General features: G+C 37.5%; 1 protein-coding gene across 2 annotated transcripts in view; it reads left to right on the top strand.

Annotated features, from left to right (window-relative positions):
- The window catches only part of PPP1R9A (protein phosphatase 1 regulatory subunit 9A), a 306,866-nt gene that overhangs the window by 141,623 nt on the left and 140,385 nt on the right, over positions 1 to 24,858 (top strand). For both annotated transcript variants that reach the window (XM_024767116.1, XM_024767115.1), the window contains exon 3: positions 20,536 to 20,668. In XM_024767116.1, coding sequence (XP_024622884.1) covers positions 20,536 to 20,668 — 133 coding nt within the window. The remainder of the gene's footprint in view (positions 1 to 20,535; positions 20,669 to 24,858) is intronic.

Below are 24,858 nucleotides of genomic sequence, written 5' to 3'. Positions count from 1 at the left end.
GTTATCATCATTGTTGTTTCGTAATTCCAGGTCTTCTCTGTGGCTATAATCTGATAATACTCATCGTGAATGTAGTGTTTGATTTTCTCCCAGGTGTATGTAGCCAGGAAATCCTTTTTAAGGCAACACCTATGAATATCTCCTGGAACTGAACCAAGGTCACCAGTTTGTCATAGAGGAGAGTATAGAACTTGAGTAGAAGAAGCTCCTAACTCCAGCTTTGTTAGTTAAGAAAGGTAATGAAGTAATGTCTACATGGAATCTTAAAGGTTAAGTTGTTTGTAAGATGGGTAACAGGACCATGAAAGGGAATTCTGGTTATTTTATGTAGTTAGAGATGTTGAGATTGTTGGAGATACTGATAAGAGTGTATTGGGGGAGGATGAGAAGTGAGAATATTTTAAAACCTTGTAAGATCTGTTATATTGTTGGAACTTTGTCTGGTAGCTTGTAAGAATCCTTTGAAGGTTTTAAATTTGAAACCAAAAAAAAATGTTTTTGTCTCCCTAAGCAGAGCAGAGTCCTAATGAAATTCAGGTTATTAGAAGAGTACTCTAGTGACAATATGCGGTGATTAGAGTGGTACCTGAGTTGTAGCTGAGAATTGATGTATAATAATCAGTGTAATTTATCAATGAGAAGAGCTTCTGTCACTGTGGAAGAGAGAAAGGAACTCAGACTATTTAAGGAGGCGGAGTATATTGTACTCATTACTCTGATTTTTACTTTAAGGGACTTAAATGGATGGTGGTGCCCTTACAAGAGTCTCTTTCTTTCTTTTTTTTTCTTTTAAAGAGCATAGCATTCTGTATTACATGGAAGTTTTACTGAAGTTTGTAAGTACTCAGAAAACACTGTGCAGTTGGAGAACCTTAAAGATTAAAGAGGATGAACTACACCCATAATGGTCTGTGTTCCAGAACAAAATTTCCTTTTTGGAGGTTTAGAGTTTGAGGATCCCAGTGGACAGTATTCCTCTTCTCTGCTAAAACTGCACCACATGTGAGATAACTTGGTAAAGTTATAGCTATAGATATCAAAGTTCCCCTGTTAAAGAGTGGGTATGAAGGTGTACCTTAGGTTTGTAGGAACGTCAGTCTTTCTAAATTCTGAACTCCAAAATTAGACTTACCACTCAGTTCCTGCTGGCAATGGAAAATAACAGGTCTCTCCAGCCAAGAGAAAGCCCTAAAAATTAAAACATTGAGGAGCAGACCAGAATATGAGTACCTGCTTCCAAAAGAGAAGAGCAGAGTCTCACAGACCTAGTTTCTTATCCCTAAAGGACCAGACAGATAAGTAGATCATTTTTACCTGAGTCTGGAGGCATATACTAATTGATGTTCCTTCCCATGAAAAATAAAGCCAGGGAAAAAGTGGTTCCTTTTCTCCCAATCAGTGGCACTGCTAAGACTGGAAACCATTAATGATAATATTCTACTTTCAAATAGCAGATTATTGTAGGTACAATTTTGGAATTTCAGAGATGGAAGTGATCTTGGAGACCATTTACTTCACTCCTCTCGTTTTTACAGATGAGGAAAATGTGGACCTAAAAAGGTCAACTTTCTTAAGATAACACAAGTGGAAGAGCAGATCTTCTGAGTCACCCTGCAGACATCTATTTATAAGGAGGAATGCTAATGTATTGCTTTTTCAACCAAAAATTAAGTGAATTTCTTCATTTCCATTTTTGTGCAGAAAACAAAAAATATGAAAATAACAAAAACAATAAAGCAAATTCATAATTCAGCTACCTTAAAACAACTATTATCCTTGTTTTACATGTTTTCTTTTCAAAAGCTTTTTAAAGCTTAAAACTTATATGTGGAGCATAACTGCGACATCCAAATTGGAATCGTTTTCTGAGGAGGGCCCATTTTGGTTCATATGAAAGGACTTATTTTGCTACTTGTCTTTTTATAGAGAACCATTCTGAAGGAATACAAGGTAGTATCAAGAATACTCTATAACATCTTGAAATTACTGTTATAACATCAGGTTTGATTAACTGGGTGATCTTGGATGGCTTCCCCTGAAACTAAAATGAGAGATTAGACCAAATATGGCGAATTGTTTCTTTTGTCCTTCCCCCGACTTGATCACTTAACAGTGACTACATTGAAGATGCTAGGAGATGGCTCAATTTCGCTAGCATTATTCACCTGGTTAATCCACCACAGAATGAGGGGGGGTATCATGTGTGGTGGTGTTTATTTGTATCCCCATGTAGGCATTGCCACGATCCCATCTGGTTGTAAAATTCTGTGGCTGTATACGTTAGAAGCTGATTTTTTTTCTGAATTATACCGATTTATAATTTCACTGAGTTTTATTTTATTTGTTTATATTTTATTGGAGTATAGTTGATTTACCTGAGTTTTAAATAAAGTTATATTCTTCACACGGATCAGCTTGCCATACTTATCTATAGATATAACTCAGGGGACCAGTTCTTCTGTTTTCACATGATGAAAAAAATCATTCCACATAAACACACAAACAGCCCAGAAAACTTCAACCAAAGCATAGTATTAGTTTTTTGCTCAGCATGAGTAGTGATTTTCCACTGAGCAGACCCTCAGCCAGATGTCTGAAAGAAGAAAATGTACAGCTGACTTTCCTATAGCATATGCTCAGAATTAAAACCAGAGTGTTCCAGTAACTAAGCTCTCTTGCATAGGAAGTGGGATCTAGATCTTCTTTGTTATTGAGGATCAAGGCTTTCGTAGTGTCTTAGTACTTAAGGTCAAAACTCTCAAAAAAATTTTTTTTTTTTTTCGTGAATAGTACCTTAACTCTAAAGCATAGTTTCTAACTGCTTGGCACATAAATGCTTGGCACATAAATTATATTTAAAAAATCCCAAACATGATTTTATTCTGCATTGAAGATTTTTGTTCCTTAGATTCATCATTGCAAACATCAGTTATCACGATATAAATGAATGCTGGATGTGCTATTAAAATATATTTCAAATTAATATAAAGCCACATAAACTTGTTTTTACAGTATGCGGAAAGGCTTATGCTTGTTGATCATTAAAGATTTGGTAATGAGTATTTTAAAAATAACATTTTTATTTTTCACTTATTTACCAACACTATTTTTTTAAAGCCAGAAAAGTATAAAGAATATAAAGTTATTTATAATTTTAGTACCCCGGCTTATCATGTCTGTGTGCATATGCATAGTTGGGATCATTCATATTCTATGTGTGTGTACACACACGTGGCTTTCGTATCTTTTCACATACCTATATTTTAACATTTTTTGTGTTATTAAATAATCTTACAAAGCATGATGATTATGGTACACCTGTAAGAATCAGTGTGTTCCATCTTACGGATATACCATTATTTATTAATCCTTCCTTTTTTGACATTTAGCCAACTTTGAATTTTTCTCCTTTTGTAAATAATACTGTGATTAATGTCAGTGTACATATATTTCTGGGTAAATATAATCTATGATTTCACTAGATTAAATCCTTAGAATCTGTTAGGTCAATTGATACTAAAGTTTTCAAGATTTTTAACATATTGCTCTCCAGAAACTTATACCAGTTTACTTTATCCATAGTGTATTAGAGTGATAGTTTGTCCCTTTGCCTGTTTTTAAATCTTTGTAAATAAAAAATGACTTATGTAATTTGCATTTCTTTAGTTTCTAGTGAGTTGGAATTTCCCCCCCTTATTTTATTGGTCCTTTGCAGTTGTAGGGTGTGTGTGTGTGTGTGTGTGTGTGTGTGTGTGCGTGCGTGTGTGTGTTGTTTATTCTACACGGGGTGCTTATTTTAAATTTTCGTGTTTTTAATCATGCTTCCTTTACCAAAGCTGTGTGGCATGGGGGAAAGGGCATGAACTTTTTAATCCAGCCAGACCTGGTGTTAGATTTCAGTTGTCACATGTATTTTCCACGTGTCTTTGGGGGGCAAACTACCTGTCATCTCTGAGCCTGACATTCACTGATCTGTGAAATAGGACCATTATGGAACACTTATCTCAGAAGAGTCACTCAGTGATAGCTACAGTTATCTTCCCCTTCCTCATCTCCTCATGATCACCTACTGTCATTTCTCTGTTTAGATATTCTTGAACAAAATTGAAGGAAAACTCTATCCACGTTTACGTTTGCTTGTAAACAGAGTGGGTGGGTTCTCCTCATTGTCCACCAAATGGTCACTATTGAAATCATGTTCTCAATTCTGATGATAGGGCTGATTGGCCTAACTACGAGAGGACGAGCTTTTTCTGTCCCGTTTCTGATACTACTTTTTTATTAAGGGCTGACTCCCTGTGTTGCATTTTTATGCTGCTCTTAGCTGCTGCCAGAATCTCAGTGCCCTGAATGCCAGAGCTGTAGTGGAAGCTAGCCGGGTAGACCAGACAGGAAGATTTCCTTTGCTCATGTTGACAACTTATCTGGAAAACTTGACTAACTATTTGAATGAATGGAGAACCTATTCAAGAGAGTTTAGTTACAGAATTTGCAAAAGAAATGAATTTATCCAACAGCCTCCCTTATGAGGCACTTCTGTCAACAGACATCTGTTGAGTAGGCACCTTGTGTCAAGCATGATGCCAAGTGTTGGAGATGCACTGGGGAATAAGACTTTAATCTTGTGTTGAAGATGCCAGATAACAATAAGATTTAAACACATAAACTATTATTAACAAATAAAAGGCAGGATATAAGCACTAAGTGATTGACAGAGGACTCAAGGAGTTCTGGAAAAGAAGGAAGTGATCGAATGTTGGAGGATATTATCATAATGAGGCTGCAAAATATTTAAGGAATTGAGTCCTGTATTTCCAGACAGTGCCTTTTGTTTCTTCCAATGTGAAAGGGTGAGGTACATTCTCGTTTGTATTAAACTTTTCTTCTAAACCTTCTATGTCAGGTTGATTAGCAAAAGGCAGATGGGCATTTGAGGACATCAAATTTAGGCACATGACAAACACATTTACCCTCCCGATGTCAGTATGGCAGGTGGAGATGACATGGGAACAGGTTTTGGTAGACTTAGCTCTTACACACTGCACTGTTTGTAATTTTTGGCTTGAGAGAGGATAGGTACCAGCAGATGGAGTTTCTCATGGATGGACCACCGTGACCAGAACACAAAACTATAAGAGTGACTGCTGGATTTAATTAGCAAATCTGCCACAGTTGTGAGACATTAGGACCTTAACTGACCCCCTCTCACTTAGGAAGTGATGCTGCACTCAACGCTACAAAAGGAGCCAACCACTTTTATATATTTATATATTTAAATCCACTGTCTAAACACAAGTGAAATACTTTAAAATTTCTCCTGCCAGTGTTTCATTTCAAGCAGAGAACCCAATATTAGATATTATTATAGCTCTTCAAATGTTACACTTTCAGAGAGCTAATTACCCTTGACTGCCCTATTCGTACCAATACACTTTTATATTAGCATTTCAAAATACATTTAAAAAACAATCAGTTCTACCAAATTGACTTCTCTTGTCAGTCATACTAATCTGATCAAAAGGGGAACATTATAAAATTTCTTACTAGGAGCTAACTGGCCTTTTAAAAAGGGGGGCAGTGGTCCTTTTTTGGTATTATCTACAATAGGACTTAAAATTAATTTTAATAATAAATATCCATTCTTTGGTAATACTTGATCTCTGACACAAATAATCATTGAGACTAGGTTATTAAGTCATCTCTTCTAGAATACAGCCTTGCAAATGTTTATGCTAACTGGGTTTTATCACAGGTTTATTTGACTAATGGATGACCACCAAAGATCATCCCAAACTGTGCATATGTGAAGACGTCTTTGTTTTGAAGTTGTAAGTTTTAGTTTGAAGCATTTTAGGATTGAGGCTCCCTTTTGCCTTGTGAAGGTCACTTTTCATTTGTTCAGAAGCAGTTCTGACTTAAGATACCATCCATATATAGATCACTGACAATGATAAAAGACCCGTTGCTTTTAAGACATTTTACTGTTAACAGTAGGTGATGTTGATTGTGGTAAATATTTCACAAGGTATACTTACATCAGAACATCATGTTGTTAAGAAGCTATAATTTCTGTTTGTTAATCATACCTCCATAAAGATGGAAAACAAAAAACAAAAACAAAACCAGCAGGTAGTAGAAAGATGAATAAGACCTACTCCAGCCCCAGGGAGCTGACATTTTATTTGAATAGAAAATGTGATCACAGATAAATACAATATATAGCATGGGGTAAATTCTGTAGGAGAGACCCCAAGAGAGGTGAAAGAAGTTTTGCAGACATATAACAAAGTAGTAACAAGTTTTGCACCATAGGGTGAGTGAAAGGAAGTAGTGCTAGGTAAAGGCTGGCAAGGTAGGCTGGAGTCAGATCTTGGAGAATTCTGATGTCCTTCTAAACATGTCAACTTTATTCCTGTGGGAGAGGAGGACCTTAGGAGGCTTTTTAGAATGTCTTTCCCACTCCACCCCCAAGAAAGTAATACTTGGCCATTATACAGAATTGGAAGGCACAGAAAAGGTGTGCAGAAAAATTGCAAAATCACTCATAGATCACTCTCTCTCCTTCTGTTCCCCACCCCAACCCTGCCTCCCAAGTTTGTTGTAGAGGATGGGAGACACTACAGTTTTGCCTTGGGCCCCTTTAAGTTTGAGGTGTCATGAAGGCATTGAACTGGCCCTGAAGTGTGGACTATGCATAAATCAGGGGCCCAGGTAGCAGTGGTTGTTGCACCCTCTTCTCTGTTTGCAGAGCAGTCACCTATTTTTAACAAATTACCGCTTAGCTTTGTTGGCATCTTTTTTTGTATGGACAGTTTCTGAGGTTGTGGAAACAATTGATTTAAGAAGCACAGTGGTTAACACAGTATTTACAAAGTCATCATTTCTATTACAAGATATATGAGGTCAAAGTTACTGTGATTCAAGGGTCAGTGATCCGCAGCTTTGACCATTAATCCTATGGTAATGGAAGTGATGGCAGCTTTCACCTCAAACACACCAAGAATTAATGTGACAGCACTGTCCTCCACATGTTTTGACAAAGATTGCCCATTGTCTTGTTTCCCGTAAAGCACGGCTGCCCTTTAGGTTTTGCCAATAAATAAGGGAAGAAGGAGACAGATACCATTTGTAGATTTAGCATTATGTTGACATTTTCAGTGATGATCCCGAATCGGTCAATTACATTTGACTATAGTTCTTGGAGAAGTCTAAATGGAAGGGACAGTTTGTTTATAAGAAAGCAGTCTTTCCTGCTTTGTAGGGTAACGTAATTAGTTTTAACACTGGATCACGGCTGTGCCGAATGTAGTACAGCTCCTGTCGCATCTAGGCTTAGGTTACAAGTTCAGCCTTGTACATAGCATCAGTGTCTCATGTATATATGCATTCCCTAACAATTGGTTATTTGTGCCTCGGCCTTGTTTTTCAGTTTTTTCCACCACGTGATGTCTGGCCTCAGCTTGCAGAATTTAAAACTTAAGCGTATTTTACTCATGACCTTTACAAAAATTAAAATTTTCAGTTTGCTCTGTAGGTCTCAGCTGGTGGTAGAAATGCTTGCTAAAACAGTTTTACTGGTTTGTTTTTGTTTTTGTTTTTTAGCTCTATCAGCATTTGAACCTGTCGGAGATTTTGGAAAATTGTGCAGCCTTTGCTTTTAATATTTGACCTCTGGTAAAATAATGTGAAACTTCAAGTATAGATTCTGGTAAAAGGTGTTAAACCTCAAGTATAGATGCTCTCTTCTAGAGACCAGCACACTCCTGAAGTGCAGGATGTTAGATAGGCCTTTGTCTTGCATGATTTCTACATAATTTCACCCTAACAATGCATTAAATATAGTCTTTTGTTGCTGTTGTCACTCATGTGCCTCTATTGTTTTAGCTGACCTTGGAGAGGAGCTTCAGCTCCCAGTACCTGGGTTTACTCATGGTCCTTCTGAGACTGATGATGCCTCTGCTCTTTTTGCTTCCCAGTCCCTGTGCAAGGGCAGCGTGCCCATGTCCCTGACTGCCTTTTGTTGTCATGTGAACGACTGGCCGTGCCACCAGGGGCACTTTGGGGAAAGTCTCTTAGTACCTTGAGGACTTAGGCTCCCACTTAGTCCCCCCAAAGGGGTGAAGATATAGGATTCCTAGAGATTCTAGCTCATCTCCCCTTCCAATTCTGGTCCCCCCTAACCCTCTTCATAAACTCCCATTATCTTTCAAGGTTAGAGCATATGAATTTTATTCACACAACAAACCATGTGTCACAAAGCTCTCCCTACATACTTTTTCCCATCTCTTACCGTTCATTCACTACTCCAGCTTTGGCCAGAATGAATTATTTCTTGGTCCATAATTCTGTTCTTCTCTCTCATTCCTACCTTGCACATATTATTCGTTCTCCCAGAATGCCTTCCACATGCCTTCCCTTCCCCACTTATTATTATTTGCTGATGGTAACCATAGCTGGCTGAAGTCTGTCCTTTTTTTTTTTTTTTTTTTTGGTACCCGGGCCTCTCCCGTTGCGGGCCACAGGCTCCGGACGCACAGGCTCAGAGGCCATGGCTCACGGGCCCAGCCGCTCCGCGGCAATGTGGGATCTTCCCGGACCGGGGCCCGAACCCATGCCCCCTGCATCGGCAGGCGGACTCTCAACCACTGCGCCACCTGGGAAGCCCTGAAGTCTGTGCTTTTAAGATCTCTCATCCTTTCTTGCTTACACCTCTCCTTCCCTCTCTCTCAGGCAGGCTTAGATGCCTCCACCGTGTGCTCCCATAGCACTGTCCTCCTCTCTTTTACAGCTCTTATTCTGGTTACAGTCATAGGTCTGAGATGATTAGGTGCTCCCAGTACTGACCACAGTGCCAACCACTGAGCTGGCGCTCAATAAAAAATTGAAGTAAGAATCAATGGCTCAGGAAGGAGAAGAAATGTGAAGAGTAATTTTTTCTGTACCTACTGTCATCATTCATAGGCTTAGTAGTTTGAGAAGCTTGTATTGCCTGTTTTGACTTTTAGAATAGAATGTAAATTAAATGGGAATTCTCTGTGGGTTAGAGTTTTTAAAAAATTATTACTTAAGCATACTTTTTTTTAGCGTCTACGTCATAACCATTTTACATCAAGACATGGTACATGCATGTGTGTATGTGTGTGTTTAAATCAAACTGAAAGTTTTAAGTTTTAATACATACTCTTACTAATTGTAATGAACACTGATGTTTTCTAGTCTTCTCTATTTAACTTTTCTCAATGCTGTTCATGACCTACTAGATTGATTTTACAACCCTTATAGGTCACAGTCAGCACCTTGGAAACCACTGCTCCAAATAACTGTACTTTGTCCTATACTCGGAGTGTTGGTGTATCCGTCAGAGTTCAACCAGAGAATATGAACCAGTAGAAGATACATATTAAGAGATTTATTGCAAGCAGTTGGCTTACACAAATGTAGGGGCTGGGTATGTAAGGCTGAAATCTGTAGGGCAGGCCATCAAGATGAGAGGGAGTGTAGAACTCTGCAACAGACTGAAGCTGCTGTCCAAAGGCAGAATTTCTACTTCCTCTGGGAAGCCTCAACTCTGCTCTTAAGGCCCTTCAACTGATTGAATGAGGCTCACCCAGATTTTCTAGGGTAATCTCCCTTACTTAAAGTCAACTGATTTTGGACTTTAATCACATCTACAAAATACCTTACAGTGACACCTAGATTAGTGTTTGATTAAATAACTGGGGGCTGTAGCCTAGTCAAGTTGGCATATCGAAAGGCCATCACAGGAGGTGTAAGGAGCCTGGTCTTCAGCCCATTTTATTATCTAAAGATAGGAATCAATTTTAGTTCACCTACCACTAGGATGCTTTACATCACATTCCTTTCTTCTGCTGTACTAAAGTTAACCTTCTTGAGATCCTTACCCACTTGTTTGCTGGTATTTAGTCCCATCCATGTTTTCACATTTTCTCCCATTACCCTGGGTAAGTGCACAATTTTTGAGAGTTTTACAGAATTCCTTATGTTAGGAGTCCTTCTCCTTTTAACCTGCACTGTTACTTCTGATGATATTCTTGAACAGATGGTCAAGTTCCCTTCAAGGCTCTTTTACTCTGTTTCCAGGCAAAATTTTGGCCCTGGGGTTCCTAAAACCCAAGGTTCCTAAAACCTCAGAGTTTACAGTTTAGTCCTCATGATACCCCTTAGCCCTCCCATCAGAGGTGCAGTCACCCTTGGGAGCTTTGCATGGGGGAGTGTAAACTTCTATACCTGAGCAACTTCTATACCCTAGGGAAGTCTTTCCCTTCTCAGCCTCTTTGGTTTGGTCATTGGCCCCCTTTCTTCCCTTTAACCACACATGCTATAGTACTCTCCCATCTGTTTTCCTATTTAGACAGTTCAGAATAATCTCCCTCCATGGGCTTTTAGAAACACAGTGCTGGCTCTGGTAGTAAAAGAAGTGAATACCAACTGCTAAAACAAATGCTAGAACAGACCCTGACTTCATAACTCATCCTGTTGTATATGTACAAGAGTATTAACTTCTGTGAATGGGAAGTCAGGTATTCCTCTAAGGAGATTACCCTGTCCCCCCAAAAAAGGTGCCAATTAGTTCATTTTTTTTCTGTGATGGAGACACCTGTCCAGTGGGAACAGGACCAAGGCCACCAATTTATTTCATACTGGCCACCAGCTGTCAGTTTTGTAAAGCATATGTCTCTGGTTTAAACTAAAAGTTTGGCTGAGCTGAACGAGAACATTGCTAGTTTCTCATGGATAGGTTTAATTGTTTATTATAATTTGAAAAATACAGTGAAAAACATGAACATCAGTGGAATTGCCCAGTTTTCAGTTAAACTGTCTAGTGGAAAAACTCACTAATTTGGACAATTTGTCCAAGTTTCGAATGAGCTAAGTTTATATCTATTTATGACGGAATTTCTTCCTGATTACGTTAAAGACATAATCTGATTTTGTAAGGAGATATTAAACTTAATTTTAAGATTTTTCAAGTACTTAAACTATATATATTTGCGGGTAAATGTGCTAATTATAATTGAATTCTATTTTGTCAAAATGAAGAGATATAGGACCTTCTAATCTTTTTATTTCATTGATAATTTCTGTATATGTTACCTTGATAAAACTCCACTTATTTTAAAATGTTCTTTCATAAAAAGTTTCCTTGCATTTATCTTTCTACAGAGTCAACCACAGCTATTCTAAATTTGAAGAGTTTGCATCCTTCATATTTGGTTGTTGATAATCTACAAGTATGAAGTGATTGGTGCCATTGATAATACAAATATGTATGTTGGATTTTATCATGGGTTTTGTGTACATTCTATGAATATCTGGGCATAAAAAAATTTACAACACTCCAATGATGTAAGAGAGACACTATCTAGATATGATTATCTTCATCAGATGTCAAAAGACTAGTTTTTGGGGCCAGAGAATATTCTATTTTAACGCCTTTGTGATGGTTAATTTTGTGTGTCAACTTGGCTAGGCAATGGTGGCCAGATATTTGGTCACACAGTATTTTAGATGTTTTTGTGAGGGTGTTTTTGAGTGAGTTTAACATTGAAATTGGTAGACTTTCAGTATAAAGCAAATTGCCCTCTGTAATGTGGGTGGGACTTATCCAACCAGTTGAAGGCCTTAATAGTAAAAGACTGACCTCCCCTGAAGCAGAGAGAATCCTTTGGACTTGAACTCCAACAACAACTGTTCCCTGGGTCTCCAGCCTGCTACTCTGTAGATTTTGGACTTGTCAGCCTCTATGATCACGTGAGCCAATTCCTTAAAATGAATCGTTTAATATAAATACAAATATAGTATGTATTAAATATTTTACACACACACATCCTGTTGGTTGTGTTTCTCTGGAGAACACTGACAAATAAAGGCCACTTTGTGTTGCTCATGGTATATCTCTCCATCTATTTGTATCATCTTTAATTTCTTTCATCACTGTCTTATAATTTTCAGCATACAGGTCTGATGTCTCCTTAGGTAGGTTTATTCCTAGATATTTTATTCTTTTTATTGCAATGGTAAATGGGAATGTTTTCTTTATTTCACTTTCAGATTTTTCATCCTTAGGGTAGAGGAATGCCAGAGATTTCTGTACATTAATTTTGTATCCTGCTACTTTACCAAATTCACTGATTAACTCTGGTAGTTTTCTGGTAGCATCTTTAGGATTCCCTATGTATAGTATCATGTCATCTGCAAACAGTGACACCTTTTTTTCTTCTTTTCCGACTTGGATTCCTTTTATTTCCTTTTCTTCTCTGATTGCTATGGCTAAAACTTCCAAAACTATGTTGAATAAAAGTGGGGAGAGTGGGCAGCCTTGTCTTGTTCCTGATCTTAGTGGAAATGCTTTCAGTTTTTCACCATTGAGGATGATGTTGGCTGTGGGGTTGTCATATATGGCCTTTATTATGTTGAGGAGAGTTCCTTCTATGCCTACTTTCTGCAGGGTTTTTATGATAAATGGGTGTTGAATTTTGTCGAAAGCTTTCTCTGCATCTATTGAGATGATCATATGGTTTTTCTCCTTCAATTTGTTTATCTTTACTATCATTATTCTGAATTCTTTTTCAGATAGACTGCCTATTTCCTCTTCATTTGTTAGGTCTGGTGGGTTTTTATCTTGCTCCTTCATCTGCTGTGTGTTTTTCTGACTTCTCATTTTGCTTATCTTACTGTGTTTGGGGTCTCCTCTTTGTAGGCTGTAGATTCGTAGTTCCCGCTGTTCTTGGTGTCTGACCCCAGTGGCTAAGGTTGGTTCAGTGCTGCAGCACCAAGAGCCTTTCATCCACACGGCTCAGAATAAAAGGGAGAAAAGCTAGAAAGAAAGAATCAGTAGAAGTAGAAAGAAAGGAGGGAGGGAGGGAGGAATGAAGTAAGGAAGGAGGGAAGGAAGGAAAAAAAGAAGATAAAGTAAAAAAAGATATAATAAAGTTTTTAAAATAATAAATAATTATTAAGACAAAAATTAAAAAAAAAAAAACGGACAGATAGAACCCTAGGACAAGTGGTGGAAACAAAGCTATAGAGACAAAATCTCACACAGAGGCATACACATACACACTCACAAAAAGAGGAAAAGGGGAAAAAATCATATATCTTGCTCTCAAAGCCATCTCCTCAATTTGGGATGATTCGTTGTCTATTCATGTATTCCACAGATGCAGGGTATATCAAGTTGATTGTGGAGCTTTAATCCGCTGCTCCTGAGGCTGCTGGGAGAGATTTCCCTTTCTCTTTGTTCGCACAGCTCCCCGGGGCTCAGCTTTGGATCTGGCCCCGCCTCAGCGTGTAGGTCGCCTGAGGTCGCCTGTTCTTCACTCAGACAGGACGGGGTTAAAGGAGCAGCTGATTCGGGGGCTCTGGCTCACTCAGGCCAGGGGGAGGGAGGGGCACGGAGTGCGGGGCGGGCCTGCGGCGGCAGAGGCCGGCATGACGTTGCACCAGCCTGAGGCGTGCCGTGCGTTTTCTCGGGGAAGTTGGCCCTGGAGCCCGGGAACCTGGCAGTGGCGGGCTGCACAGGCTCCCGGGAGAGGGGGGTGGAGAGTGACCTGTGCTTGCACACAGGCTTCTTGGTGGCGGCAGCAGCCGCCTTAGCGTCTCATGCCCGTGTCTGGGGTCCGCGCTTTTAGCTGCGGCTCGCGCCCGTCTCTGGAGCTCCTTTAAGCAGCGCTCTTAATCCCCTCTCCTCGCGCACCAGGAAACAAAGAGGGAAGAAAAAGTCTCTTGCCTCTTCGGCAGGTCCAGACTTTTCCCCGGACTTCGTCCCGCCTAGCCGTGGCGCACTAACCCCCTGCAGGCTGTGCTCACGCCGCCAGTCCTCTCCCTGCGCTCCGACCGAAGCCCAAGCCTCAGCTCCCAGCCCCGCCCGCCCCGGCGGGTGAGCGGACAAGCCTCTCAGTCTGGTGAGTGCCGGTCAGCAACGATCCTCTGTGCCGGAATCTCTCCGCTTTGCCCTCCGCACCCCTGTGGGTACGCTCTCCTCTGCGACCCTGAAGCTTTCCCCCTCAGCCACCCGCAGTCTCCGCCCGCACAGGAGCTTCCTAGTGTGTGGAAAACTTTCCTCCTTCACAGCTCCTTCCCACTGGTGCAGGTCCCGTCCGTATCCTTTCGTCTCTGTTTATTCATTTTTCTTTTGCCCTACCCAGGTACGTGGGGAGTTTCTTGCCTTTTGGGGTGTGTGAGGTCTTCTGCCAGCGTTCAGTAGGTGTTCTGTAGGAGTTGTTCCTCGTGTAGATGTATTTCTGGTTTATCTGTGGGGAGGAAGGTGATCTCCGCGTCTTACTCCTCCGCCATCTTCCCCTCAATCCTGTGTTTCCTTTTGACTAGCCTTGCTGTCTACCTCCCATTATGTATATTTATTTTTTCACTTCCTGTTCTTTAGTTATTCGTGAAAACACTAGGCTTACAATTAGTGAAATATACCTTTTGTCCTTATAGACTTTGTCTTTAGTAGTTATCCTCATATATACCATGTATATTGTTCTCTGAGCTTCAAATCTTTCCTCTTTTCTGCCTTACTTACTGCATCAGTTGGTACAAGAGTGAAAGATTACTTGTGTAATGTTTTGTATTGTCTGTAACTTACTTCCAGTTATTTCAGCACACATATCACCATATTTATGGTAATAACTTTGTTTTAGGAGCCTTCAGTTAGCATTCTAGGTATAACAATCATGAATCTTCACTCTAGGATTAGTATTTGAAAGTCCCTAATTAGAAGTCTACATTCCAGCGATGCATACTTTAAATAAGAAGGTTTATTAATGTTGGGGATGTTACAAATAATTGGTGAAATGCATAATGTTGAACATATGTGGATTGGTTTTAGAAATATTTTATGTAAATAGACTTTGAGTCAAGCAAGCTAAGCTTTTAGAGTGATACCTAACTCTAGTTCTCATTTGGTCCTGTTTTCTGAAATGTAGGATTCCATTGAGGGATCCAGTTAGAAAATTAGACACATCCTACTGTAGAATATTGTCACAGTTGCTTTAAGTATACCTCCATGCAGGTTACTTGTCAGAGTAACTAAAGGACAGAAATCTGAGACTTTACTGAGCTTGCAAGATAGAGCTGTGGGTCTTTTTCTTCCATCCTCCGGCTCATCAATGTGTTTATATGCAGCAGAAAGCTCTCACTTATTTAGAATCTTTGGAGATTGCCAACGCTTACCCCCAAATGCCTGATAATTGTGCACTTCAGTTTGGCTTATGTCAATTTAGAACAAGAAGCTAACATACTCCCTGGCACACAGTAGGCAGTCAAGAAGCTATAATTCTTATATCATAAATCAGTGAGGGACAAAAAGGAAACTGAAGTTTTAAGGCTGTCAGGATCCTCCTTTCTGAGGATGGTTTATCGCCAGATTTGTTTTTAAAACTTTAAGATATGGACTGATCCTGAATTCATTTTGACCTGCATTGACTAAAAAAAATGTGTCATAAGGAAGTAAAGGAAATAAGGTTTTTTTTTCCTTATTGTTGAAAAAAATGTTGCTGTTGTTTTGAAAAAGTGTTGGAGCTCAAACTACCAGAAATGTGAAAAAGAATGATTCTAGTTGAAATCTTATAAGCTAATTTTAACTTTATTTGTTTTCCATAGCCTTGGGTTGCTGGGTCAGAAATGTCATTGCTAACTGTATTTGTAAACTTGTTATCCCTAAAAGCCTGCCTCTGCTGCAAAGCAAGGGATATGGTCTTGTTTTGTTTCCTTTGATCAAGGAATAGAATATCACTTGTTGGCTCTGAAACAAGAAGTCTTAAACTTAAACAGCCTTTTGTTTGCTTTTCTCAGTGAAATAAAGCAGGAACAATGTGAAAGTGACTGAACTAAATACATATGTTTATATCTTGAATGGCGTTGAATATTAGGACCCAGGATGCTGTTGGCCTTTAGTTTTTTGCATTTTTGCATTGCAGTGGTATCATGATGGAGCTCTGATTATTATTTGTGTAATTAACTATTCATATATATTTGTAGAGCAGTTATGGTAATATAAATAAAAATGATAGAACTATTATAAGAATACTGAAAGAGTCATGACCATATTGATGAAAGGGGAAGTCTTTACCTAGGTCAATTTTCCTTTCATCTCTGAGGTTCTACCTGATGAAGGCAAAACAAAGCCTGACGGCAGATGATGAGCCATTGTGTAACGATACTGTATTGCTCTGGACACGGGTAGGGATTTTGGCAGGCCAGTCTACATTATAACACTAAATTAGTCTTGCAGATTTTTGTTCCAAGGGCATTAAGCATCATAGTGGATGAAATATTCAAAACTTATTTATAAATGAGAATATGAGGTGAGTGTAGGTATCTGGGGCAATATTGTTATCTCTCATATTACCCTGGGACAGCTTTCCCTCCCCTGACATTGAACCCAGCATAATTATTTGGACTGTCTCATTTCATTCTTACAGCAACTTTATGCGGTAGGTATTATTATTATAATAGCCATTTTGTGAAGAATGAAACTTAGAGTGGTTTTACAATTTGGCAAGGGCTACATAGCTAGAGAATTTAGGAGGTATTTAATTTAAAGTTAGGATCATACCAATTGAGAACATATTTATACCTATATATATAGAGAGAGAAATATATAAATAGATACAAAAGGATATATCAGTAGATATAGGTATATCTGCCATGTGCTTTTTTGGTTAAATAATATATGTATTTCAGAGACTTTCATGTCAGCGGAGATAGATCTTTTAAATCATTGCATGAAATTACATATTTGTATATATTATAATTTAGTAAGACATTTTCTCTATCATTGGACATTTAGGTAATTTTCCATCTTAGGCTATTATAAATAGTTCTGTAATGAACTTCCTTGCACAGGTATCTATGCACACCTGCAAGTATCTCTATAAATACTTAGGTATAGCGTTATTGGATCAAGGGCATTTACATTTAAAATCTTGATAGCTACTCTCAAATTGCGACCTTTTTCCTGCTTTTCCAAGTGTATTCTTTTTCCTATATCCTCACAAACACTGGATGTTGCAGTCTTTTTTAAAAAAAAAATCATCCTATGGGTGAATATATAGTATTTACTTCTTGAATTTGCTTAATTTTTAATGAAGTTGAGAATCTTTACATCATTTATTGATATGTCTTTGTTGAATTCTCAGTTTCCTTTCCCCTACTTACAGATGTGGTTGTTTAAGTTGATAAAACCCTTTTTATATTATGAATATTCATGTTTCATTTTGATATTTGGCAATATAGTCTCCTAATATTTGACTTGTTTTGTAATTTCATTATGGTATATTTTGTTACCTAGAAGTTTTTAGCATTAATTTTTAATCAAATAGTTTACTCATTTTCTTTAGGATTTCTAGGATCTACGGCTTTTTGGGAATGTCCTCTCTAGCCTGTTAAACATTGTCCCATATTTTCTTTTAGCAGTTTAATAGTTTATAATTTTTGTTCTTAACCAATGTTAAGTTTTACTTTTTGTTAATCATATGAAATAGGAATCTTTTTTCATATGGATATCTCATTCTTTCCCTACTATTTATTGAATAGACCACCCAAGCTAATTTGAATAGAAAAGTAGAGGAGTGAAACAGAATAGAGTACAAAAATAGATCTGTCTTGGGGCAAACTGCACTGCCTTAATAAACGAAGTTTTATTGTATGTTTTGGTATCTGATAGGGTCTATTTCCATCCTTATTCCTTGTTTGCTAGCAGCTTGTTAGTTTCCATGAAAAATGTTAGTGGGATTTTAATTTTGATTGCCCTGAATTCATAAATTAAATTGGGGCAAAGAGACATTTACAGTAATTTAGGATCATAGAGGTTTTTACAATATTAAGGATTTTAATCCAATAACATAGTATGGCATTACACTTATTCAAGGCTTTTTGAATTTTTCAGTTAAGTTTTATAGATAAAGGATATCCTTGCACATTTATAATCAGCAATTCTTGAGTGTTTTATAATTTCTGATCTTTTCTGTTATATTTTCTAAAGCTGTTACGGGCTTTTTTGGTAGTTTTGAAATTCTGTTTTCACTGAACTCTTGTTCATTCTAACAGTTTTTCTGTTTAACCTCTCGGATTCTCCAGGTAAACAAAAGCTTAATTTGCAAATAATGAATTCTGGCTTTTCTGTTTCATGTATTTATAGGTTTTACCTATGTGCCCACATAATTTACCAGACTATGAACAAGCTGAAGATGAAAAGTATATTACATTATTTCTTCTCTACAGAATTAAATGGTGCTATGGTCATCTGATTGCTACATGCCTCAAACATTATTTAAAGTACTGTTTTCCAATATGTAGTCATATAGTTAGTTTTCTGTTTGTTTTATTTAATTTCTGGTTATCCCCAAATGGACTTTATAAACCAGACTGATTGGGGAAGGACATTTGATAGCAGATGTGTGTGTATACACACAAACACATATACGCATATATACATGTGTATGTATACACACATTTTTTAATTCATACATTAAGTTGGTAGCAAAATTGAGTTATGTTCCCGTATGAATATCGTTTGAATCCTTGTTTAGCAATCATATACTTGAACCTATTAGCAGAAGTAGACAAGTGGCAAACATCAGTGGAATAATTTCCGGTCATCTCTGCCGATAGTTTCCAGGACATGTACGTTCCAGATCCAAGTAACTTTTTTTGTATGTTGTTAAAGTTTGCTCCCCTAGGCATGCTGCACTGTGGTCCACTCAACTGTCGATGTTTTCCAAAAGATACGGATATAGATTTTTTCTAGTGTCTTATATTTGAAATATACATTCCACCTCTTCTACATTTGAATATGTGAATCTTTGTTTATTTAAGATTCAACTCAAATATTTTCCCCTCCATGAAATTCATGACAATAAAAATTTACTTGGTATATTCCTTTGTTACATCAGTTATTACATACATTTTAGTTTATTTTGATTTCTATGTCCCTACTGAGCTGTGAGCTACTTGAAACTGTACCTTCTTCAGTGTCTAGCACAATGTCTGGCATAGAGTTGATTCTTTGTAAATTTTTGATGAATGAATAAATAAGTGATTACCAAAACATATAAGGGAAGTGAAAGATCAAACAGGCTGTCTAAGAGGAAGTCATAAACCTGACAATTTAAGAAAAATATTGGAAGGTTCTATGGAAGGGGCATAGGAAGCATATTTTATGAAAAGATTAATTTAAAAGGTACAAACCCCATAGTTTAGAAGTGTTCGTTTTGATGTAGAAATGTTTATTGTGTTGGAGAAATGTGGTAGAGACCAAGTGAATGGTACAAGGCTATGAAAACATGTTGAAAGTCAGGAAGAAAAACAGTTATGCATTCTGGTACAAAACCTATAAATGACACGATTTTGAGAAGTATGTAGAATTAGGAACCACACTACATCTGTTTCTTTGTACGCAGTATATATTTCTGGTTTATAGGTTACCATATACAGCATGTAAGAGTTGCCAGTTTTCCAATAATATGAATGTAAAGCACATCTGGACTAGCAGGGCCAGCTTTATAGGCAATAGACTTAATTTCTTTCATCTCTGACCTTCTGTCCTGCTTTCTATTGATGTTTTTATTATCACTTTGTAAAGTATATATTTTTAAAAACTACTCACTCCTAGATTTGGGAGGATATGACAAAGTTTTGTCAGGCACAGTCTAGATACTTCATAATTGTTGAATTTAATTGAAAATGTCAGTTTTTATCATGCAAATTAATTAGGCTTGATGAATTATACATTTCTTTTTAAAAAATATTCTTCAGTGTATTAAGTGAGGGGTTGTATACCTATTTCCAGTTACTTTTCAAATAAAACAAATATTTCAGCAGAAAGAAGATGTACAGCTACATCTGAAGACCACATTTAGTAGTCTTTTGAATGATTTAGGTCAGAAAGAAAGAGCTACCAATATCCTGTTTGTTCTGCAGCTCTTGAGCAATATTTTGATAGTCATTTCATTAAAAGGTTCAATGAGGATTTAATTTATATCTACATGGAAGTAAAATGAGAGATGACAAATGAGAGCTTAACACAGCCCAGTACAGAATAGCAGTCAGTTTCAATGATTCTGTGTTTGAAATATAATTCTAATAAAACCAGCACACTGCAACATCAGGGCTTGTATAGGTCATAGCATGAAATGGGTTCAGTGTGGGTATTTGCTTCGGTAAATAAAGCCTGAAGATGCTTTACCTTAATTTTATTGCAGCTAATATGGTATACTCTGATTCTATAAAAAGTGATAAATGTTGCTAACCATATAATGTATTCTGTGGCTAATGTTGTCTCTCAAATTATTAAAAGTGGTACATTTTTTAAATTAGTAAGTTATTTTTATTCTGATTCAGTTTTCCTTTTCTTAACATCTCAGTTGATTTTATGACAAAACAGTTGTTTAGAAGAAATTCTTCGTACAAAATTTTTAACTTACGTAGTTTTGGATATGTAGCAGATTTTTTTTTTAATCAAGAAAACTGTCTTTTCTAGATCTTCATCTTTTTGTTGATATCTTACTACAGGTCTTCAGCACATACTCCAATGAAGACTATGACAGGAGAAATGATGAAGTAGACCCTGTGGCTGCTTCAGCCGAGTATGAACTTGAAAAGCGTGTAGAAAAGCTGGAACTTTTCCCAGTGGAACTAGAGAAAGGTATATGAGCTCTACAATGTTAATAATATTATATTGCTATGTTAATAATGTAGAAATGACTTTATTTTCCCTAAGTATAGCCTTTTTCCCCCCCCCCCGAAAGATTGGATAAAGCTTTATTTCTCATGGAGGGTTTTATTTATTAAATTTCAAAAATAGTTTATATGAATTCTGTATAGATGGTGGATTGAAAGACTCCTCCCTTACGCACTCCACTGAAACCCATCTACTTTAGTTTGCTGGGTTGGTGACTAGGAGTAGGGAGGTGTGAGTGAGGTCTGATGTTTTCTTGGTACTCCTGCAAAGCGCTGGTGCAGGTGAGGAGTCCAGAGAGAGCTGCCGTAAGTGAGAGCTTGGGGCAGGTGGTTGCTTTGGGGATTTTTGGTGGAGGGAGAGTGGTCATGGTTAGATTCTGAATGTAGTAGATAGGGGGAGTGCTGGGCCTTTAGAAAATGGTGGATTTTTGGAATGAAGGCAGTGGAATCCTCTTCATCTCTGAGGGGAGAAAGCTAAAGGAAAGCAGGGAGGACAGGAGCAGAGGGGCTTGCTCCTGATTTTTCCCTGGAATCACAGACTGCCTGCTACAGTAACTGGGGACCTACGGGACCAGAGCCTGCTGTGTTTACCATCATAAATCATCACCTGGGAACTGAACTAGGACCTAATGAACAGAAAAATAGCACATCTCAGAGAGCTTTGGAAAAAAGCAGAACAAACAGATGACAACTTGAATAACAAAAAAACCCAAAGAAACCAAATAAAGATGTTCAAGTGTGGCTTTAAAAAGACATTCTTAGGGCTTTCTTGGTGGTGCAGTGGTTGCGAATCCGCCTACCGACGCAGGGGACACAGGTTCGATCCCTGGTCCGGGAAGATCCCACATGCCGCGGAGCAGCTAAGACCGTGCACCACAACTACTGAGCCTGCTCTCTAGAGCCCGCAAGCCACAACTACTGAAGCCCATGTGCCACAACTACTGAAGCCCACGCGCCTAGAGCCCGTGCTCCGCAACAGGAGAAGCCACCGCCATGAGAAGCCCGCACACCACAACGAAGATTGGCCCCTGCTCGCCGCAACTAGAGAAAAGCCCACGTGCAGCAGCGAAGACCCAACACAGCCGAAAGTAAATAAATAAAATAAATAAATAAGTAAAAATATATATATAAAAAGACATTCTTAATTAAGCAAATTAACAACAAAAATATTTATTTTAAGATTAAAAATTTCAGTAGAGGAATTGAAAAGGTTATTGTTGAGACTCAAATTGGTTATCTAGAAGGTCAAACATAAGAAATGTCCCAAAGTAATTTTCAAATTTTCAAACAGAGCAAAAGATCCAAGAAAAATCATGAAGGAGACCCAATATATAAGTTGTAATAGAAGGGGAAAAGACAGTACAGGACAAGAGACATATTAGACAAAATAGAAGAAATTTTCCTGAGCTCAAAATATATCTGAACCTCATAATTTAAAGGTCCTAGCCAATTTGTTGCAAGTGAAAGGACTTTAAAAAAAATTCCCATACTCAGACACAGCCTGAGAAAATTTTAATCTTCAAACATAAAGTGAAAATCTTACAAAATACCAGGCCAAAAGCAAACGAAGAAGCAAAGGTACTTGCAAAAAGGTAGTTATTAGACTAGCATCAGACTTCTTATATGTAACACTGGGAGTGGGGAGGTATGTATGATTTCACACACCACTGAGAAGAAAAAGGATAATGATCCAAGAATCCTTTATCCATCCCAGAATATTTACCTATCCTGATGAAAGAAAGAAATTTGCTTATATGTAAGGACTTAAAGAACATATCTCCTTCATAATTCTCAATTAGCAAGGAGGAAAAGAAAGAACAACTTGTTCAACACAGCAAATGTTAGGGAAAGAGAGTTGAAAACTATGTAAGTATTAAGCATAAAATTGCTTGGATGAAAAATATATAAAGAATACCAATTATTACACTAAACAACACTGGCCAATAATTGTTCCTATAAAAGACACTTTCATTTGAGGTTAAAGAGAATGTAAGAGTGAAGCTTACACTTTTCATCCATTTAAAAATGTAAAAACCATCCTTAGCTTATGGCCCATACAAAGACAGCTGGATTTGGCTGTGGGCCATTGTATTGCTTACAATAGCAAAAATGAGAGCAATCTGAGTAATCGTCAATGATAGGAAAAGGTATATAAATTGTAGCATATCTATTCCATAAAATATTACTCAGCAGTAAAAATGAAGGAGCCACAGTTCCATGTAGCAGTGTGTTATGATTCTTACAAACATGAAATTGAGGCGGGGTGGGAAGCAAATCACAGAAGAAGCCATTCAGTACAATTCCATTTATTTAAATTTAAAAGCCAGGAAAAATTAAACAGCATATTCCTTAGAAATACACAAATAAGTAGCTTTAAAAAGTAGTATTAAGAAAAGGGAGGAATGGTAGCACCATGTTTAGGATAATGGTTACCAAAGGAAGAGTTATGATTTCAGGGAGGCTTACATTAGTGGGCTTTTGGAGTATTTGTAATGTTTTCTGTCTTTGTTAGTACATGAATGTTTGCTTTATTTTTGTTTTACGCAATGTTTTGTAGGTAAATGTTTTTATAAACTCTTTTGTTTGTATGCTACATTTCATAGTAAAAGTTAAACTAGAAAAATTAAACTAGAAGAGAACTAAATGAAGTAGTTATTTTTAATTTTTTGAGCAATCTCCATACTGTCTTACATAGTGTCTCCAGCAATTTACATTCCCACCAAGAATGCACAAGAGTTCTCTTTCCTCCCCATCCTTCCCAACACTTGTTATCTCTTATCTTTTTGATGATAGTCATTGTAACAAGTGTGAGGTGATATATCATTGTCATTTTGTAGCTATTAAAGCTGTAAAAGTTGTATTATAGCTATTAAAGATACAAGATCTGAGCAAATAGATATTCTGTATTCTTGGATGAGAAGACTCAGTATAGGAAAGTCTCTCCTATTCTGTCTTCTATACCTATAAATGAATAAATAAATTTAATGCGGTTCAAGTAGAACTGCCATCAGAGTTTCATTGTTAGAGGGGATTGCATAATACAATACTAAATTTTATATGGAAAAATACAGACCTAAGGGAAGTATGGAAAAGAATGTGAAAGGATTTAACTTCCCAACTATCTGAATGTAACGTGAAGCCTCTATAATCAGAACAAATTGTATACGTATAGCAGTTGATCAGTGGAACAAAATACAAGGTCCAGGGAAAGCTGTTCGTGTGCGTGAGAATTTAATGACATGACACGTAAGACACTAATTTAGAAGTGACAGGGTGCTTTACTATTATTAAGCTGGAAAACATCATTTTCATTATATCATATATAAAAATAACTCTACGTGAATTACATAATAAAATATTAAAAATGAGAAAGATATTTGATGAAAATTAATGTCTACATTTATCATCTGGGCTTGTGGGAGGAGGGGCTTAACCAAAATGGAAAATCAGAAATTATAAAAGAAAAGATGGACCAATTTACTCATTCAAAATTTTAAACTCTTAAAGGCAATATTGTCAAACAAAGCCAAGAGATAAGTGATACATTTGAAGGGGGAAATATTCATCATAGATGACATGGAGTTAATAGCTATAATATTCTAAGAGTCTTCGGAAATGATGAGGAAAAAAGAGTCAGGCAAAACTCATTAGAAAAATTGGCCCTTTACTTCAGAGGAAATCTAATGGCCCAAGTTCATATGAATACAAGCTCAAATCTCACTAGCAATGAGGGGAATGCTAAACTAACATGAGATTTTTTTTCCTGACCTCCAGAGGGTGGTGATAACATCTTCCTAACACAGCCTTATAGTTGTTTCCATCTTGTCCTGGCTGCTTTGCATGCTTAGTGCTCTGCCTGTTCCTAGGAGAGTATATACAGAGGAAGACAGGATGGCTGCTGGGTTCTTGATGGTGCAACCACAAGAATCAGGGCCTTGAAGTTGTGGCTTGGACTTAACCCATGCTTGACATCTCAAAGAAGCTGTACAGAGATGAGATTAGTCACCTGGTCTCTGTGGGTTGATTGTACTCTTTCTTTAATTTTCCTTCGGTTATCACCATGTCTTTCACGTGGTCGGCAATGGAATTGAGGATGGCTCAAGCTGATATAATAGTTTTGCCCACAGTTGGGTTTTCAGCTTTGCAAATCTGAGT

Source organism: Neophocaena asiaeorientalis, unplaced genomic scaffold (genome assembly GCF_003031525.2).
Source record: "Neophocaena asiaeorientalis asiaeorientalis breed wild unplaced genomic scaffold, Neophocaena_asiaeorientalis_V1.1 scaffold70, whole genome shotgun sequence".
In the NCBI taxonomy this organism is placed as follows: Eukaryota; Metazoa; Chordata; class Mammalia; order Artiodactyla; family Phocoenidae; genus Neophocaena; species Neophocaena asiaeorientalis.
The sequence above is the reverse complement of the archived record's forward strand: the minus strand, read 5'-3'. Positions and strand labels throughout refer to the sequence as shown.